This window comes from Haliotis rufescens, unplaced genomic scaffold (genome assembly GCF_023055435.1).
Source record: "Haliotis rufescens isolate VD_foot unplaced genomic scaffold, xgHalRufe1.0.p SCAF_72, whole genome shotgun sequence".
NCBI classification, from domain to species: Eukaryota; Metazoa; Mollusca; class Gastropoda; order Lepetellida; family Haliotidae; genus Haliotis; species Haliotis rufescens.
This window is the reverse complement of record NW_025964364.1, coordinates 175,751-196,688: the sequence shown is the minus strand read 5'-3', so window position 1 is coordinate 196,688 and position 20,938 is coordinate 175,751. Positions and strand designations below refer to the sequence as shown.

Sequence of the window (20,938 nt, the reverse complement as noted above, 5' to 3'; positions counted from 1 at the left end):
GATTGATCATTAAAAAGTTTTATAGGTGTTCGGGCAACTAGGCCCATTTATACCTTGCCCATAATAAAGGTTTGCCAAGTACCTAGATATTTTATAAAGTATCAAAACTGCCACACGCTTTAATATAAGCGAGAATGACATTCTGAACGTCACGGTGAAAAATATTCCTAGAACATAAAGTACCAGACAATGAGAAGTCAGTATTGAGAACTGTTAGAGACTCCACCATTGCCTTACGCTGATTAACATACTTTTGGCAATACAATAAAAATTGAGCTACATTATCAAGCTGATTACACACTGTACAATGTGCAGAAATGTCTTTATTAATAACATTTAGATAAGCACCAAGACCACAATGCCCAAGACGAAGTCTGGTTAAGAGAACCTCCTCTCTCCGATTATTGCTAGACATGTGTAATTATGTGATAAAAGGATCGATGCCAGAGAGATGACGTCCTTTTATGGATGATGCCCATCTCTGCTGCCATTTTGTTTTAGCATGGGTCATACTGACGGTGCCTAACTTTGCAGGAGAAGGTTAAATTGTTTCATCCTGTTCGGATTCATCAAATTCTAATGCAGCTTTTGCCAATTTATCAGCTTTCTCATTTCCAAGTGATCCAACATGAGCAGGGATCCATGAAAATTCAACATCTTACAGATCTTTACTTAAGTCATTATAAAGGAATGATGTTGATCAAGTCCTGCCTCGCCGAGGAAGAACCTACCCGAATTGCTTGTTATGCACTGACAGAGTCACTGAAAATTACCGCTGAAACAGGCCTTAAAAAAATAATCCAACGCAATGCTTCAATGATTGCTCCTAGTTCAGCAGAAAATACTGATAAGTGATCAGCCAATCGGATAGAAAGTTTTCTCTTTTCACTAAAGATGAATATATCAGCACCAACACGACCAGACACTGGGCACTTAGAGCCATCAGTGTAAATCTGCATGGCATTTAACCACTGTAAACTTCGGATATGTTCCTCAGCTGTAGCTTTAACTCGAGGTGCTGGCTCACATTTATTTACCTGCTCCAGGACATCAAGATAAACTGATGGCGGTTCAAGCAGCCATGGCGGCTTTTCAGGCAGAACAGTAGTGTCATCTATTGCAACATCACGCACAGTAAGCCGTTCTCTGAGATCGCATTCCATAAGGCCCCATACCATTTTTCCAAGAGTCATGAAAATATTCAACACAATCATTAAACCAAGTTGACGTTGTGTGTATACTCCCGAATTATTTCAAGTTTAACATATATCTAAGGATGTATTATACATGTGTTTTGCATTGAATTTCATAAACTAGTTTATTTTGAACCAGCCTAGTGTCGAATGACTGTATATAACAGTCGATGAGCCCGGTGTTGCATAAATGTACATAACAGACGAAACGCCCATTGTTGAATGTCTGTATGTAACAGACGATACAAACTTTGTTGAATGTCTGTATGTTACAGACGATGCAAACTTTGTTGAATGACTATATAACAGACGATACAAACTTTGTTGAATGACCATATAACAGACGATACAAACTTTGTTGAATGACTATATAACAGACGATACGCGCCAGGGTTGAATGTATGTCGGTCTCAGCAGACTTCCTCATCATATTTAGAAACTACTTGCATTTCACTCTAAAACTATTCAATGATCTATCTGTTAGTGGAGGAAGCACTCCACATAGTTCAACAACATAGCACTTCAGCATTTGTGATACACCTTAAATAACTTTCAAAAACTATTTTTACAACTTTTCAAGGGAAAACAATTTCTTCACGCTTAAGACCATTTCGACCCCCTGGTACAATGAAGCGCATTCTTGGTGTCAGAGACGGAGTGAAACACTCACTCACTTACTAACTCAAATGAATGGCGACTGAATCGTCAAACAACAAACCAACTTTCAAAACAACTTCCCTGTTGGAGTGCTGTGTGTGTAGACAGAACGGAACGATCTACTGCGCCATCCTGCGTAACTAAAAAGGAAATGTGAGACTATTTCGACCCTGTGCCCTTCCTGAAGTGAGAACTGAAGGCACACTGATGTCCGCTGGTGTTTTGTAAGCGTGAACACAAAGTTCTATTTCATGCTCTGAGTGGCCGCTTCCTTCTGTGTATGCATGCATGCGGTAACTTGAAGTGGGACACTTGGACGGGTGATTATAATTAGACTTGATGCCATTACAGCGCCTGACGGCGAGGGGACACACAGCGTCTGGTGTAGATCATGCAAGGTGAGCAAGAAGCCTGTTCTTCGTTTCTTTATCTTGCTGGTGTGACCATGGCTTTCTGGCCATGACTCGTGCTTTTTTATGTTTGATGTGTAACGCCGCACTCAATCAATCAATCAATCTTTATTCATGGTACTTATGAGGCCAAAGGCCTATAGTACATTGTCTGGGGCGTGTTACAAATTCATACATTTTCTTAGTTTCATAGCATGATAAATGAACATTGATAAATTTCTAATAGTCTCTGTACAATCACAAGTCATTAATTCACAAAATTTGTTACCGTTTGACTTGCGGTTGAAATAGTTATTTAGATATTTTGCTCTTAAATCTTTATACACTGGACATACACATAAAAAGTGATATTCATCTTCAATACAATCGGTTTTACAAATCCTACAGAGTCTATGTTCTCTTGCAATACCTTCATATCTGCCTGTTTCAATAAATAGATCATGTGAGCCACAACGAAATCGAGAAAAAGCTGTTCTAAACTTATGTAAATTTACACTTAATAGATAAGGTTCTAGTATAATAGTAGTCTTAAATGTAGTGTAGTATTTTGCTTTTCTAGAACTGGACAAAGAACCATGCCATTTTTGAATGTACATATCTTTTCAAGTCTGTGTCAAACGGGAGAAGAAATGCTGTGGCATATCTCCATGTTGCTGTAACCAAATATAACCATATCCACATTCGTACAACATGTTTTTAACTTTTGATGCCCAATTTTGTTAACGCCGCACTCAGCAATTTCCCAGCTATGTGACGGCGGGCGTAATGATGTACACTAGGTATTATTGGTTAAGTAAGCTTTAGTTGCGAGGAACTGACTAAGGTATAACTACATTGTATATGCATTTTCAAAGCTAAAGTATCAAAGAAAGTAGTTGACATGAATTTCAAGTTCTTTATTCTTCCAGTGCGACGTTTCAGTACAGCTGGCATCCTTTCAAGAAGCCCTCTTAGGAATACAAATACTCTCAGACAAACAAATGTGGTTTCATGTGAATTTCAGTACTGTGGTTCACCACAATGGTTCATTCATTGCTGATGTATTTCCCTAGCGAAACAAAGCCAAACAATTGCTCACATCTAGGACAAGTAAAGCGAGTTAACGAAGGGGAACACGAAACTTGGACTGCCATTGTGTTGAACACAACAGTGACTAACACCCGTCTGAGGCCCCGGAACTGTCTGTGTAGAACTGTCAGTAGCTACACATGGTTGAACTGTCAATAGCTACACATGGTTGACCTGTCAGTAGCTACACATGGTAGAACTGTCAGTAGCTACACATGGTTGACCTGTCAGTAGCTACACATGGTTGACCTGTCAGTAGCTACACATGGTTGAACTGTCAGTAGCTACACATGGTTGACCTGTCAGTAGCTACACATGGTTGAACTGTCAGTAGCTACACATGGTTGAACTGTCAGTAGCTACACATGGTTGACCTGTCAGTAGCTAAACATGGTTGAACTGTCTGTAGCGTCACATGGTTGAACTGTCAGAAGCTACACATGGTTGAACTGTCAGTAGCGTCACATGGTTGAACTGTCAGAAGTTACACACGGTTGAACTGTCAGTAGCTACATGTGGTTGAACTGTCAGTAGCTACATATGGTTGAACTGTCAGTGTTGCTACATTTGGTTGAACTGTCTGTAGCTACATATGGTTGAACTGTCAGTGTAGCTACATATGGTTGAGCTGTCTGTAGCTACATATGGTCACACTGTCTGTAGCTCCATATGGTTGAACTGTCTGTAGCTACATATGGTTAAAATATCTGTGCAGCTACATATGGTAGAACTATCTGAGTAGCTACATATGGTTGAATGTCTATGTAGCTACAAATGGTTGAACTGTCTGTAGCTACATATGATTGAACTGTATGTAGCTACACATGGTTGACCTGTCAGTAGCTACACATGGTTGAACTGTCAGTAGCTACACATGGTTGAATTGTCAGTAGCTACACATGGTTGAACTGTCAGTAGCTACACATGGTTGAACTGGCAGTAGCTACACATGGTTGAACTGTCAGTAGCTACATATGGTTGAATATGTCTATGTAGCTACATATGGTTGAATTGTCTGTAGCAACATATGGTTGAACTGTCAGTGTTGCTACATTTGGTTGAACTGTCTGTAGCTACATATGGTTGAACTGTCAGTGTAGCTACATATGGTTGAACTGTCTGTAGCTACATATGGTTGAATATGTCTATGTAGCTACATATGGTTGAATATGTCTATGTAGCTACAAATGGTTGAATTTCTGTAGCTACACATGGTTGAACTGTCTGTAGCTACACGTGGTTTAATATGTCTATGTAGCTACATATGGTTTTTGAACTGTCTGTGCAGCTACATATGGTTGAACTATATCTGTAGCTACATATGGTTGAACTATCATTGTAGCTACATATGGTTGAACTATCTGTAGCTACATATGGTTGAACTTTCAGTGTAGCTACATATGGTTGAACTGTCTGTAGCCACATATGGTTGAACTGTCTGTCTAGCTACATATGGTTGAACTATCTGTCTAGCTACATATGGTTGAACTTTCAGTGTAGCTACAAATGGTTGAACTGTCAGTGTAGCTACATATGGTTGAACTGTCTGTAGCTACATATGGTTGAACTGTATGTAACTACCTATTGTTATACTGACTAGCTACATATGGTTGAATATGTCTATGTAGCTACATATGGTTGAACTGTCTGTAGCTACATATGGTTGAACTGTATGTAGCTACATGTGGTTGAATATGTCTATGTAGCTATATATGGTTGAACTGTCTGTAGCTACATATGGTTGAATATGTCTATGTAGCTACATATGGTTGAACTGTCTGTAGCTACATATGATTGAACTGTATGTAACTACATATGGTTGAATATATCTATGTTACTACATATTGTTGACCTGACTAGCTACATATGGTTGAATATGTCTATGTAGCTACATATGGTTAAACTGTCTGTAGCTACATATGGTTGAATGTGTCTATGTAGCTACATGTGGTTGAACTGTCTGTAGCTACATATGGTTGAATGTTTCTATGTAGCTACATATGGTTGAACTGTCTGTAACCATATTGTTGAACTGACTAGCTACATATGGTTGAATGTATCTATGTAGCTACATATGGTTGAACTATCTGTCTAGCTACATATGGTTGAACTATCTGTCTAGCTACATATGGTTGAACTACTTGTCTAGCTACATATGGTTAAAATATCTGTGCAGCTACATATGGTAGAACTATCTGAGTAGCTACATATGGTTGAATGTCTATGTAGCTACAAATGGTTGAACTGTCTGTAGCTACATATGATTGAACTGTATGTAGCTACATATGGTTGAACTGTCTGTAACTACATATGATTGAACTGTCTGTAGCTACATATGGTTGAATGTGTCTATGTAGCTACATGTTGTTGAACTATCTGTAGCTACATATGGTTGAATGTTTCTATGTAGCTACATATGATTGAACTGTCTGTAACTACATATTGTTGAACTGACTAGCTACATATGGTTGAATGTGTCTATGTAGCTACATATGGTTGAATGTGTCTATGTAGCTACATATGGTTGAACTGTCTGTAGCTACATATGGTTGAACTGTATGTAGCTATATATGGTTGAATGTGTCTATGTAGCTACAAATGGTTGAACTGTCTGTAGCTACATATTGTTGAACTGTCTGTAGCTACATATGGTTGAATGTGTCTATGTAGCTACATATGGTTGAACTGTCTGTAGCTACATATGGTTGAATGTGTCTATGTAGCTACAAATGGTTGAACTGTCTGTAGCTACATATGGTTGTACTGTCTGTAACTACATATTGTTGAACTGACTAGCTACATATGGTTGAATATGTCTATGTAGCTACATATGGTTGAACTATCTACGAGCTACATATGGTTGAATATGTCTATGTAGCTACTAGCTACATATGGCTGAATATGTCTATGTAGCTACATATGGTTGAACTAACTGTGTAGCTACATATGGTTGAACTGTATGTAGCTATATATGGTTGAATATGTCTTTGTAGCTACTAGCTACATATGGCTGAATATGTCTATGTAGCTACATATGGTTGAATATATATTTGGAGCTACATAGGGTTGAACTGTGTGTAGCTACATATGGTTCAATATGTCTAAGACAAGCATGTTTTTTACACATTCTAAAATCAAGTCAAGCATTGATCTACACAATTTGGATACGATGACATGCATCAACTGGGTCAGCGAGCCTGACCACCCGATCCCGTTACTCGCCTCTAACGACACACAGTATACTGGCTCCGAGCAGACCAGTCCTTGTTTTAGCCCCGCACGCCAGGCAGGATAACAAAAAGTACCATCTTTTAACGTCTTTTAGTATGTCGAACCCCAACTTCCCGCTCTCCGGGCAGACGCTATACCACGTGACCGCGGAGACAATTTTACAAAATAAGATATAGATATCACAGCGTATATACCAATAATGGCAAGCAAGCTCTACACAAATCAAAACATGCTGTTAGATCGTGATTTGGATTTAGGTTTGTCAGGTATGTCTTAATGTGAATATGGCATACTTGTATCGATTTTGATATATCATGCTTGTTTTGATGTTATATAGCATACTTGTCTTAGATTGTATATAAAAGTAATGCAGTTTTACACTAAATGTACTTAAAATTCAACAGAGTTATAGACAGAAGTGGGGAATATAGACTTAGAAGTGGGGAATATTGACATAGAAGTGGGGAATATTGACATGGAAGTTGGGAATATAGACTTAGAAGTGGGGAATATAGACATAGAAGTGGTGAATATAGACAGAAGTGGGGAATATAGACATAGAAGTGGTGGATATAGACAGAAGTTGTGAATACTGACATGGAAGTGGTGAATTTAGACATAGAAGTGGTGAATATTGACATAGAAGTGGTCAATATTGACATGGAAGTGGTAAATACAGAGATAAGGTGGGGTAAAACTTTAGGGGTTTTCAATCTAAGTTCAACTTATAACTGATGAGGTAGTGTGTGAGTGAGTGCATACAGAGGTAGAAGTGGTGAATACAGACATAGAAGTGGTGAATATTGATAAAGAAGTGGTGAATATTGACATAGAAGTGGCGAATATTGATAAAAAAAGTGGTAAATATTGACATAGAAGTGGTGAATATTGACGTGGAAATGGTGAATATTGACATAGAAGTGGTGAATATTGACATAGAAGTGGTCAATATTGACATGGAAATGGTGAATCTAGACATAGAAGTGGTGAATTTAGACATAGAAGTGGTGAATATTGACATAGAAGTGGCGAACATTGACATAGAAGTGGTGAATATTGACATAGAAGTGGTGCATACAGAGATAGAAGTGGGGTAGAACTTAAGGGCTTTTCAATCTAAGTTCACCTAATAACTGATGAGGTAGTGTGTGAGTGAGTGCATACAGAGGTAGAAGTGGTGAATACACATAGAAGTGGTGAATAGAGACATAGAAGTGGTGAATATTGATAAAGTAGTGGTGAATATTGACATAGAAGTGGCGAATATTGATAAAGAAGTGGTAAATATTGACATAGAAGTGGTGAATATTGACGTGGAAATGGTGAATACTGACATAGAAGTGGTGAATATTGACATAGAAGTGGCGAATATTGATAAAAAAGTGGTAAATATTGACATAAAAGTGGTGAATACTGACATAGAAGTGGCGAATATTGATAAAAAAGTGGTAAATATTGACATAGAAGTGGTGAATATTGACGTGGAAATGGTGAATATTGACATAGAAGTGTCGAATACAGACATCGAAGTGGTGAATATAGAAAGAAGTGGTGAATAGTGACATCGATGTGGTGAATATTGACATGGAAGTGGTGAATATTGACATGGAAGTGGTGAATTTAGACAAAGAGGTGGTGAATATTGACATAGAAGTGGTGAATATTGACATGGAAGTGGTGAATATTGACATTGAAGTGGTGAATATTGACATGGAAGAGTTGAATATGGAAAGAAGTGGTGAATATTGACATTGAATTGGTGAATATATACATGGAAGTGGTGAATATTGACGTGGAAGTGGTGAATATTGACATGGAAGTGGTGAATATTGACATAGAAGTGGTGAATATTGACATGGAAGTGGTGAATATTGACATAGAAGTGGTGAATATTGACATAGAAGTGGTGAATATTGACATGGAAGTGGTGAATATTGACATAAAAGTGGTGAATACTGACATAGAAGTGGCGAATATTGATAAAAAAGTGGTAAATATTGACATAGAAGTGGTGAATATTGACGTGGAAATGGTGAATATTGACATAGAAGTGTCGAATACAGACATCGAAGTGGTGAATATAGAAAGAAGTGGTGAATAGTGACATCGATGTGGTGAATATTGACATGGAAGTGGTGAATATTGACATGGAAGTGGTGAATTTAGACAAAGAGGTGGTGAATATTGACATAGAAGTGGTGAATATTGACATGGAAGTGGTGAATATTGACATAGAAGTGGTGAATATTGACATGGAAGAGTTGAATATGGAAAGAAGTGGTGAATATTGACATTGAATTGGTGAATATATACATGGAAGTGGTGAATATTGACGTGGAAGTGGTGAATATTGACATGGAAGTGGTGAATATTGACATAGAATTGGTGAATATTGACATGGAAGTGGTGAATATTGACATAGAAGTGGTGAATATTGACATAGAAGTGGTGAATATTGACATGGAAGTGGTGAATATTGACATAGAAGTGGTGAATATTGACATGGAATGTGGTGAATATTGACATGGAAGTGGTGAATATAGACAGAAATGGTGAATATTGACATAGAAGTGGTGAATATTGACATGGAAGTGGTGAATATTGACATGGAAGTGGTGAATATTGACATAGAAGTGGTGAATATTGACATGGAAGTGGTGAATATTGACATGGAATGTGGTGAATATTGACATGGAAGTGGTGAATATTGACATGGAAGTGGTGAATATTGACACAGAAGTGGTGAATATTGACATGGAAGTGGTGAATATTGACATGGAATGTGGTGAATATTGACATGGAAGTGGTGAATATTGACATGGAAGTGGTGAATATTGACATGGAAGTGGTGAATATAGACAGAAGTGGTGAATATTGACATAGAAGTGGTGAATATTGACATGGAATGTGGAGAATATTGACATGGAAGTGGTGAATATTGACATGGAAGTGGTGAATATTGACATAGAAGTGGTGAATATTGACATGGAAGTGGTGAATATTGACATGGAAGTGGTGAATATTGACATGGAAGTGGTGAATATTGACATGGAAGTGGTGAATATTGACATAGAAGTGGTGAATATTGACATGGAAGTGGTGAATATTGACATGGAAGTGGTGAATATTGACATGGAAGTGGTGAATATTGACATAGAAGTGGTGAATATTGACATGGAAGTGGTGAATATTGACATAGAAGTGGCGAATATTGATAAAGAAGTGGTGAATATTGACGTGGAAGTGGTGAATATTGACATGGAAGTGGTGAATATTGACATAGAAGTGGTGAATATTGACATGGAAGTGGTGAATATTGACATGGAAGTGGTGAATATAGACATGGAAGTGGTGAATATTGACATGGAAGTGGTGAATATAGACAGAAGTGGTGAATATTGACATGGAAGTGGTGAATATAGACAGAAGTGGTGAATATTGACATGGAAGTGGTGAATATAGACAGAAGTGGTGAATATTGACATGGAAGTGGTGAATATAGACAGAAGTGGTGAATATTGACATGGAAGTGGTGAATATTGACATGGAATGTGGTGAATATTGACATGGAAGTGGTGAATATAGACAGAAGTGGTGAATATTGACATGGAAGTGGTGAATATTGACATGGAAGTGGTGAATATAGACATGGAAGTGGTGAATATAGACAGAAGTGGTGAATATTGACATGGAAGTGGTGAATATAGACAGAAGTGGTGAATATTGACATGGAAGTGGTGAATATTGACATGGAAGTGGTGAATATTGACATGGAATGTGGTGAATATTGACATGGAAGTGGTGAATATAGACAGAAGTGGTGAATATTGACATGGAAGTGGTGAATATTGACATGGCATGTGGTGAATATTGACATGGAAGTGGTGAATATAGACAGAAGTGGTGAATATTGACATGGAAGTGGTGAATATTGACATGGAAGTGGTGAATATTGACATGGAAGTGGTGAATATAGACATGTTCTGCCAACCGCGGAGAACATGTAAGCATAAAGATTGGTTAATTTTCAGCATATGGTATTCTTTTTAGGAAAAAGGGAAATGTGTCACAGTTTGCACTTGAAGCAGAACTCCGAACTGTGTCAAACGATATTTAACACTCTATGTTGAAAACACAATCTACAAGGATGTGCCTGGGGCGGACTGTGACGGATGACGTTCCTGAAGCTGCCACTCTGACGCAGGCTGGCCTCGGGTCAAGCAACTCTTAATTAACGCTTACTTAAGTAACACTGTACTAACAACAGGCAAGAGTTACAGGTGCTGCGATGAATTGTATGGCCGACGCTTCTAAACAACGTCATCCACAACCACAGTCCCTTCATGTCGCTACCCAGGGGCACCCGGTTCCGACATCGCCCAGGACACGCCCTTATTGATAACGCGTTTCAATCATTTACAGATCAACTTTACTATGCATTATTAGACATCTTTCGGAATTTGTTATAACAATTTAAGAGGCGACTAACGGGATTGGTCGGTCAGGCTCGCTGACTTGGTTCGTACATGTCATCGTATTCCAATTGCGTGGGTCGATGCTCATGTTATCAACCACTGGATTGTTTGGTCCAGACTCGATTATTTACAGGCCGTCGTCATATAGTGGTATATTGCTGAGTGCGGCGTTAAACAACAAACAAACAATACAAGGATTTGAGGCTTTCGGGTATTTGGGAAGTATATCTTTTCTTAGGAACAGAATTAAAAGAATACGAACTTTAAATACACCTTGGAAAGTTAATGTTGGAAATATTTCCAATACTTCTAATTTATCTATTTATTTCAACTCTTTGCAAGGTATATAGGAAATCCACTAGGTCAACGTGCAAATGACTTAAAGGTTTCTCTCATTTTATTAAGACTAATGACAAGTATCCGCCTTGTCCATCTGGAGTTGAGATGTTCCAGTCCTTTTTGTGAATGATGTTTCCTGATCCATCAACTGAATAATATTGCTGAATTTAGCCCTCTCACATATCAGCCAAATTCAACATAAATTCATATGCCGAACTTATATATATTTCCAGACACCCGAAGCAAGGAGCATTAGCATGAGGCGACCGTATCGGTATCTTCCCGCCTGGGGGCGTGGCACTCTCGGTGGAACACACGTGACTCATATCTACTTATGCCCACCTGACCAGGAAATACACACACCTTGTGGAACAGACTAAAGGTTTGCACTCAGCTGATGACACAACAGACAGGTGTACCAGCACGGACACAACAGACAGGTGTACCAGCACGGACACAACAGACAGGTGTACCAGCACGGACACAACAGACAGGTGTACCAGCACGGACACAACAGACAGGTGTACCAGCACGGACACAACAGACAGGTGTACCAGCACGGACACAACAGACAGGTGTACCAGCACGGACACAACAGACAGGTGTACCAGCACGGGGGACGGGAGAAAGCATGTTGTCAAGAAATAACTGTCGCTCTATGAAACGTCTGTACCGATAGTTCTTGTGGTTCGTGTATTTGTAAACATGATCTTGCTCACTCAAGTGGGATGTGAAAAGGTGATTCTTTGGGGTTTTTTTAAGAATGAATTAATCATACACAACCCGTAGGATACAACTGTGTTCATTGAAACAGTCACAGAATGAACAACAGCTACGCTTTCATCGCCTTCACCGGAAGTCCCGTAACCTTCGCTGACCTTGTAGGACTTCCGTTTCTGATTCTCATGGGGATTACGGAACTCGTTCTGAACTTGATCGTGCTCGTGGCGTTGCGCTCCTCCCAAGAAGACGCCTCCAACTCATTCATCGTCAACTTGGCAATGGCCGACGCCCTGACCGGCCTCATCGTCATCTACAACAGCGTGTACACCATGCTCGAGTGGAAAGACGTCCACGAATGTCTCTTCAGGTTTGGGCTTCTGATCGGCGTGAACATGGCGTCTGTACTAAGCATTATGTTGCTCACCGTGGACAGATATGTCAAAATCAAAGACCCATTCCGTCACAAGCGGCTGTTCACGTCGAAGAGAGTGACTTTGTTGAACACCTCCGTGTGGGTATTATCCCTGACGGTGGCAATACTGCCTGTAGCCGGCTGGAACCGGTCACAGGAAGTGAAGAAGACATGTAAGTTCTTCACGGTATTTTCCACCAGCTATCTCGGGACTGTCGTGGTCATATTCGTGATACCTCTGGTTGCCATAGTGACACTGTACCCTCAGATCTACGTTCTGGCAAGGAAGCACGCCATGGCGATCCACGCCCAGCTGTGTCGCACGAATTCTGGCAACACACCCCGGTCCACGCTCAGGTTCGCCAAGACGGTGGGCATCATCATCGGCATGTACATCCTGTGCTGGGCGCCAGTAGGTAGGTAGGGAGTCCCGGTGGACTCCAGGTGTAGGTAGGGAGTCCAGGTGTAGGTGGGGAGTCCAGGTGGATTCCAGGTGTAGGTAGGTAGGGAGTCCCGGTGGACTCCAGGTGTAGGTAGGGAGTCCAGGTGTAGGTAGGGAGTCCAGGTGGATTCCAGGTGTAGGTAGGTAGGGAGTCCCGGTGGACTCCAGGTGTAGGTAGGGAGTCCAGGTGTAGGTAGGGAGTCCCGGTGGACTCCAGGTGTAGGTAGGGAGTCCAGGTGTAGGTAGGGAGTCCAGGTGTGGGTAGGGAGTCCAGGTGTAGGTAGGGAGTCCAGGTGTAGGTAGGGGGTCCATGTGTAGGTAGGGAGTCCAGGTGGATTCCAGGTGTAGGTAGGTAGGGAGTCCCGGTGGACTCCAGGTGTAGGTAGGGAGTCCAGGTGTAGGTAGGGAGTCCCGGTGGACTCCAGGTGTAGGTAGGGAGTCCAGGTGTAGGTAGGGAGTCCCGGTGGACTCCAGGTGTAGGTAGGGAGTCCCGGTGGACTCCAGGTGTAGGTAGGGAGTCCATGTGGACTCCAGGTGTAGGTAGGGAGTCCAGGTGTAGGTAGGGGGTCCAGGTGTAGGTAGGTAGTCCAGGTGTAGGTAGGGGGTCCAGGTGTAGGCAGGGAGTCCAGGTGTAGGTAGGGAGTCCAGGTGGATTCCAGGTGTAGGTAGGTAGGGAGTCCCGGTGGACTCTAGGTGTAGGTAGGGAGTCCAGGTGTAGGTAGGGAGTCCAGGTGGATTTCAGGTGTAGGTAGGGAGTCCATGTGTGGGTAGGGGGTCCAGGTGTAGGTACGTAGGGAGTCCCGGTGGACTCCAGGTGTAGGTAGGGAGTCCAGGTGTAGGTAGGGGGTCCAGGTGTAGGTAGGTAGGGAGTCCCGGTGGACTCCAGGTGTAGGTAGGGAGTCCAGGTGTAGGTAGGGGGTCCATGTGTGGGTAGGGAGTACAGGTGTAGGTAGGGAGTCCAGGTGTAGGCAGGGAGACCAGGTGTGGGTAGGCAGTCCAGGTGTAGGTAGGGAGTCCAGGTGTGGGTAGGGAGTCCAGGTGTAGGCAGGTAGTCCATGTGTGGGCAGGGAGTCCAGGTGTAGGTAGGGAGTCCAGGTCTGGGTAGCGAGTCCAGGTGTGGGTAGGGAGTCGAGGTGTGGGTAGGGAGTCCAGGTGTAGGTAGGGAGTCCAGGTGTGGGTAGGGAGTCCACGTGTAGGTAGGGAGTCCATGTGTGGGTAGGGAGTCCAGGTGTGGGTAGGGAGTCCAGGTGTATGTAGGGGGTCCATGTGTGGGTAGGGAGTCCAGGTGTAGGTAGGGAGTTCAGGTGAAGGTAGGGAGTTCAGGTGCAGGTAGGGAGTTCAGGTGCAGGTAGGTAGGGAGTTCAGGTGTAGGTAGGGAGTTCAGGTGTAGGTAGGGAGTCCAGGTGTAGGTAGGGGGTCCAGGTATAGGTAGGGAGTTCAGGTGCAGGTAGGTAAGGAGTTCAGGTGTAGGTAGGTAGGGAGTCCAGGTGTAGGTAGGGAGTCCAGGTGTAGGCAGGGAGACCAGGTGTGGGTAGGCAGTCCAGGTGTGGGTAGGGAGTCCAGGTGTGGGTAGGGAGTCCAGGTGCAGGTAGGTAGTCCATGTGTGGGTAGGGAGTTCAGGTGTAGGTAGGGAGTCCAGGTCTGGGTAGCGAGTCCAGGTGTGGGTAGGGAGGCCAGGTGTAGGTAGGGGGTCCAGGTGTAGGTAGGTAGTCCAGGTGTAGGTAGGGGGTCAAGGTGTAGGTAGGGAGTCCAGGTGTAGGTAGGGAGTCCAGGTATAGGTAGGGAGTCCAGGTATAGGTAGGGAGTTCAGTCGCAGGTAGGTAGGGAGTTCAGGTGTAGGTAGGGAGTTCAGGTGCAGGTAGGGAGTTCAGGTGCAGGTAGGTAGGGAGTTCAGGTGTAGGTAGGGAGTTCAGGTGTAGGTAGGGAGTCCAGGTGTAGGTAGGGAGTCCAGGTGGATTCCAGGTGTAGGTAGGTAGGGAGTCCCGGTGGACTCCAGGTGTAGGTAGGGAGTCCAGGTGTAGGTAGGGGGTCCAGGTATAGGTAGGGAGTTCAGGTGTAGGTAGGGAGTTCAGGTGCAGGTAGGGAGTTCAGGTGTAGGTAGGGAGTTCAGGTGTAGGTAGGGAGTCCAGGTGTAGGTAGGGGGTCCAGGTGTGGGTAGGTAGGGAGTTCAGGTGTAGGTAGGTAGGGAGTCCAGGGGGTGGGGAGAGTCCAGTGGACTCAAGGTGTAGGCAGCGGCGACCGGGTGTAGTCAATCTTTATTTCTTAATACTGAGAGTGAGTGATTGAGTTGGGTATAACGCCGCTTTTAACATTATTCCAGTTATATCACGGCGTGTCAGCTTACTGTGGGAGGAAAGCCCGAAGTAATTGAGGTTTCAGACAGTTACCACTTCGGTGAAACCCACGGGCACGGGTATAGTGCTGACAAACCTAGAAACATAGGTTAGGGGCGAACCGGGATTCGAACCCACAATCATAGGTTTCTGCCGTGACCAAGGGACGCAACTCTGCACATCGAATCGCGGCGCCTAAGACGACTGGACCACCCGTGCCCCCTTTAATACTGAGAAGGCGCTAGATCTATAGTTCATGTATACAAAGTTGTTGAGGATACACTTATACAATAGAATAAACATCATTAACCATGATAACTATTAAATCAAGTCGTTGAGTGTGCATGCTTTCTCAGAATCATTGCATGTACACCCGTGAAGGTCCGGGGTAGAATAGGTCTTCAGCAAGCCATGCTTGCCGTTAAAGGCGACTATGCCGGTCGTAAGAGGCGACTTACGGGATCGGTGATCGGCTGACTTGGTTGATGCATATCATCGTATCTCAATTGCGTAGATCGATGCTCATGACGTCAATCACTGGATTGTCTGGTCCAGACTCGATTATTTAAAGACCGCCATCATATAGCTGGAATATTGCTGAGTGTGGCGTTAAACCACACACAAACAAACAAGGCAAGGAAAAATGAACATTGACCAATATTTAAATGTGAGAGTATTTTAGTCTTCATTCGTAAAGAAAATTTACATAAGTGTTGCTTAAGATTTTGAGAAATGCCAAATTTTCTCAGCTTGTGAAGCAGTCTTGTTAATATGTACAGACCATGAGAATAGGTTTGTAAAACGACCTCCAGAAGTTGCCCCCTGAAAAGACTTTTTTCTCTTTGCGATAATCTGCCACCACGTTTAAAAACTACTTTTGTCTTGTTAACGTTCACAGAGAGTTTCCATTTATCATTATAGGATTCGAGTTCAAATATCTATTTTTTGTAACCCAGGTATTGTGCTTGAAAACATTACGTTATCATCGGCAAACAAAAGAAGAAATAACTTGACCGTTCCGGGATGTATCATTATATCATCTATACTTTTGGCCTTGATCTGCTCTGCTGATTCATTTATGAAGAAAGAAAAGAGAAACGGACTTAAAATACATCCTTGACGAACACCAATATTACAAGGTGGCGTCCACGTGTAGTGTAGGTGTAGGTACGTAGCGAAGTTTAGGTGAAGTCCATGGATTCGAAATTAAAACAATATGATTATCTTCATTGCCGCCTTTCGAACTATTATGATCAAAGTCTACAAAGCGTCCTTAGCTGGCTCACACTTTAACATAGTCTTAGGACAGACACGGCGCCAGGACCATTATCTTGAAAATTCCGAGTTTGTCGTAAGCTAACATCATCATGGTGGTACAAGGCCAATGTATTACATATTTCACACATAGACTTGACATATTTCGTAGATCATATTTTCGATAATATAATTGATATAAACTTAGATAATGATTGCATTTCTTTCAAATTGGATGTACAAAATAGGCATATAATAATAATAATAATAATAATAATAATATTTTTTTACCAACAAGTACCTTTCATGTACGTACAAATGTCTTCCTGTCTTCTTTGAATACCTCACAACAAAAAGTATAATGGAATTCGTCGGCAATAGCTGGTGATTTACATGATGTACACGTGATTAGATTATGATCAGTAGTTATGAATATTAAAATAGGGTAAGACATCGCTTTAGGGCACAGTCCGTATTTGCTGTGAGAAGGAAGTTGCTTCACAAATTGATAGTTATTACCTTTCGAACTAAACTAGCTAAACTGTCACTTCTCCATTTTTAAAAAAATATATCCCTTAGAACTCGTTCAACAATTAAGACAATCCATTCGTCATGGAATATTGAGGTACGAGATATACTCCGGTCATGCAATGAATGCTCGGACACTTATATAGAGTATTATGATCTGCAAGCTCGACGCAGTGTTTATGTCTAACTGGACCGAGCTGTATACTGTATTAGATGATGTACCATGGGCCAATGGCCGACATCTGCACGAAATAAAGAATTGAAGAATGGATCAGCCATCATTAAGATGTGTAATACGTTTGGAATTTCTTTTCGAGTTACATTCTTTTTCAATATTATGTGGTAACGTTGCATTGCTTTTTAAACCTGGAAGATTTCATATCACTTTGAAAAATCGAGAAGATAAATGTTCTCCTTGCCTTAGTCCACATTTATTAGGGGGGATCTGTTTGTGTGAAGCCTCGTTCTGAGTAATTGTTCTGTGTTCCCAGGCACGTACCTCCTCCTGGTGCTGCTCGACCGCCCCCTGGTGGAGGAGACGGGAGTTGACCTCGGCGCCGTCCTCACCTACACTGCCGGTGTCGGCTTCCTCAACAGCCTCATCAACCCTCTCGTGTACGCCATCAAGATCCCCGCGGTCGGCCGGGTGTTCAGGAGAGTGTGCTGCTGTTGTTGCTGTTCCTGGTCTGACCCCGCCCCCTCCGCCAGACACAGTGTGTACACCCTGGCTAGTGTTGGTCTTATCCCCCTGAGACCGGACGACGCCAGGTGTTGAACGCCAGACGCCAGGTGATGAACGCCAGGTGATGAACGCCAGGTGATGTGTGCCAGACGCTAGATGATGTAACATGAAGACACGTACCAGAAGCAAAACAAAATCAGCATTCAACGTCACTGTGTCACCACCATGTGATGTGCGCGATATACACCTGAACACAGCCGCGTAATGTGCGCGATATGCAACTGAATACAACCACGTGATGTGCGCGTTATGCAACTGAACACTATCATGTGACGTGTGCGATATGCAACTGAACACTATTATGTGACGTGTGCGATATGCATCTGAACACCATTATGTAATGTGTGCGATATGCAACTGAACACCACCGCGTGATGTGCGCGATATGCATCTGAACACCATTATGTAATGTGTGCGATATGCAACTGAACACCACCGCGTGATGTGCGCGATATGCAACTGAACACAACCACGTGATGTGCGCGATATGCAACTGAACACCGCCACGTGATATGCGCGATATGCTACTGAACACCGCCACGTGATGTGCGCGATATGCAACTGAACACCGCCACGTGATGTGCGGGATATGCAACTGAACACCACCACGTGATGTGCGCGATATGCAACTGAACACCGCCACGTGATGTGCGGGATATGCAACTGAACACCGCCACGTGATGTGCGTGAAAGGCAACTGAACACCACCACGTGATGTGCGGGATATGCAACTGAACACCGCCACGTGATGTGCGGGATATGCAACTGAACACCGCCATGTGATGTGCGCGATATGCAACTGAACACCACCACGTGATGTGCGCGATATGCAACTGATAACCTACACGTGATGTGTGCGATATGCATCTGAACACCGCCACGTGATGTGCGCAATATCCAACTGAACACCACCACGTGATGTGCTCGATATGCAACTGAACATCGCCACGTGATATTCGCGGTATGCAGTTGAACAACCCCACGTGATATTCGCGGTATGCAACTGAACATCGCCACGTGATATTCGCGGTATGCAACTGAACACCGCCACGTGATATTCGCGGTATGCAACTGAACATCGCCACGTGATATTCGCGGTATGCAACTGAACACCACCACGTGATATTCGCGGTATGCAGTTGAACAACCCCACGTGATATTCCCGGTATGCAACTGAACACCGCCACGTGATGTGTGCGATATGCATCTGAACACCACCATATGATGTGCGCGATATGCATCTGAACACCACCACGTGATATTCGCGGTATGCAACTGAACATCGCCACGTGATATTCGCGGTATGCAACTGAACACCGCCACGTGATATTCGCGGTATGCAACTGAACATCGCCACGTGATATTCGCGGTATGCAACTGAACACCACCACGTGATATTCGCGGTATGCAACTGAACACCACCACGTGATATTCGCGGTATGCAACTGAACATCGCCACGTGATATTCGCGGTATGCAACTGAACACCACCACTTGATGTGCGCGATATGCAACTGAACATGTACACCACCACGTGATGTGCGCGATATGCAACTGAACACCACCACGTGATATTCGCGGTATGCAACTGAACATCGCCACGTGATATTCGCGGTATGCAACTGAACACCACCACGTGATATTCGCGGTATGCAACTGAACACCACCACGAGATATTCGCGGTATGCAACTGAACATCGCCACGTGATATTCGCGGTATGCAACTGAACACCACCACTTGATGTGCGCGATATGCAACTGAACATGTACACCACCACGTGATGTGCGCGATATGCAACTGAACACCACCACGTGATATTCGCGGTATGCAACTGAACATCGCCACGTGATATTCGCGGTATGCAACTGAACACCACCACGTGATGTGCGCGATATGCAACTGAACATGTACACCACCACGTGATGTGTGCGATATGCAACTGAACATGTACACCACCACGTGATGTGCGCGATATGCAACTGAACATGTACACCACCACGTGATGTGTGCGATATGCAACTGAACACCACCACGTGATATTCGCGGTATGCAACTGAACATCGCCAAGTGATATTCGCGGTATGCAACTGAACACCACCACGTGATGTGCGCGATATGCAACTGAACATGTACACCACCATGTGATGTGTGCGATATGCAACTGAACATGTACACCACCACGTGATGTGCGCGATATGCAACTGAACATGTACACCACCACGTGATGTGCGCGATATGCAACTGAACACCACCACGTGATATTCGCGGTATGCAACTGAACATCGCCACGTGATATTAGCGGTATGCAACTGAACACCACCACATGATGTGCGCGATATGCAACTGAACATGTACACCACCACGTGATGTGTGCGATATGCAACTGAACATGTACACCACCACGTGATGTGCGCGATATGCAACTGAACATGTACACCACCACGTGATGTGCGCGATATGCAACTGAACATCACCACGTGATATTCGCGGTATGCAACTGAACATCGCCACGTGATATTCGCGGTATGCAACTGAACACCACCACGTGATGTGCGCGATATGCAACTGAACATGTACACCACCACGTGATGTGTGCGATATGCAACTGAACATGTACACCACCACGTGATGTGCGCGATATGCAACTGAACATGTACACCACCACGTGATGAGCGCGATATGCAACTGAACACCACCACGTGATATTCGCGGTATGCAACTGAACATCGCCACGTGATATTCGCGGTATGCAACTGAACACCACCACGTGATGTGCGCGATATGCAACTGAACATGTACACCACCACGTGATGTGCGCGATATGCAACTGAACATGTACACCACCACGTGATGTGCGCGATATGCAACTGAACACCACCACGTGATATTCGCGGTATGCAACTGAACATCGCCACGTGATATTCGCGGTATGCAACTGAACACCACCACGTGATGTGCGCGATATGCAACTGAACATGTACACCACCACGTGATGTGTGCGATATGCACCTGAACATGTACACCACCACGTGATGTGTGCGATATGCAACTGAACATGTACACCACCACGTGATGTGTGCGATATGCAACTGAACATGTACACCACCACGTGATGTGTGCGATATGCAACT

At 43.3% G+C, this 20,938-nt stretch overlaps 1 protein-coding gene and 1 long non-coding RNA gene across 2 annotated transcripts; both read left to right on the top strand.

Annotated features, from left to right (window-relative positions):
* The first annotated feature begins 1,975 nt into the window (after positions 1–1,975).
* LOC124125969 (dopamine receptor 2-like) lies at positions 1,976–20,037 on the top strand. Its single transcript, XM_048388472.1, has 3 exons — positions 1,976–2,248; positions 11,607–12,924; positions 17,557–20,037. The coding sequence occupies exons 2-3, from the start codon at positions 12,195–12,197 to the stop codon at positions 17,838–17,840; spliced, it is 1,014 nt and encodes a 337-aa protein (XP_048244429.1). The 5' UTR covers positions 1,976–2,248; positions 11,607–12,194; the 3' UTR covers positions 17,841–20,037.
* On the top strand, positions 12,931–15,305 carry LOC125376732. The gene is made up of 4 exons (XR_007219223.1): positions 12,931–13,011; positions 13,144–13,243; positions 13,282–13,302; positions 13,352–15,305. It is a non-coding gene; the product is annotated as an uncharacterized LOC125376732 (long non-coding RNA).
* Positions 20,038–20,938: the final 901 nt, after the last annotated feature.

Bases quoted from the DNA above. Each gene is read 5' to 3' on its own strand.
- LOC124125969 (XM_048388472.1), top strand. From the start codon at position 12,195: ATGAACAACAGCTACGCTTTCATCGCCTTCACCGGAAGTCCCGTAACC. The intron at 12,925-17,556 runs GTAGGTAGGGAG...CTGTGTTCCCAG, and splicing joins CCTGTGCTGGGCGCCAGTAG to GCACGTACCTCCTCCTGGTG.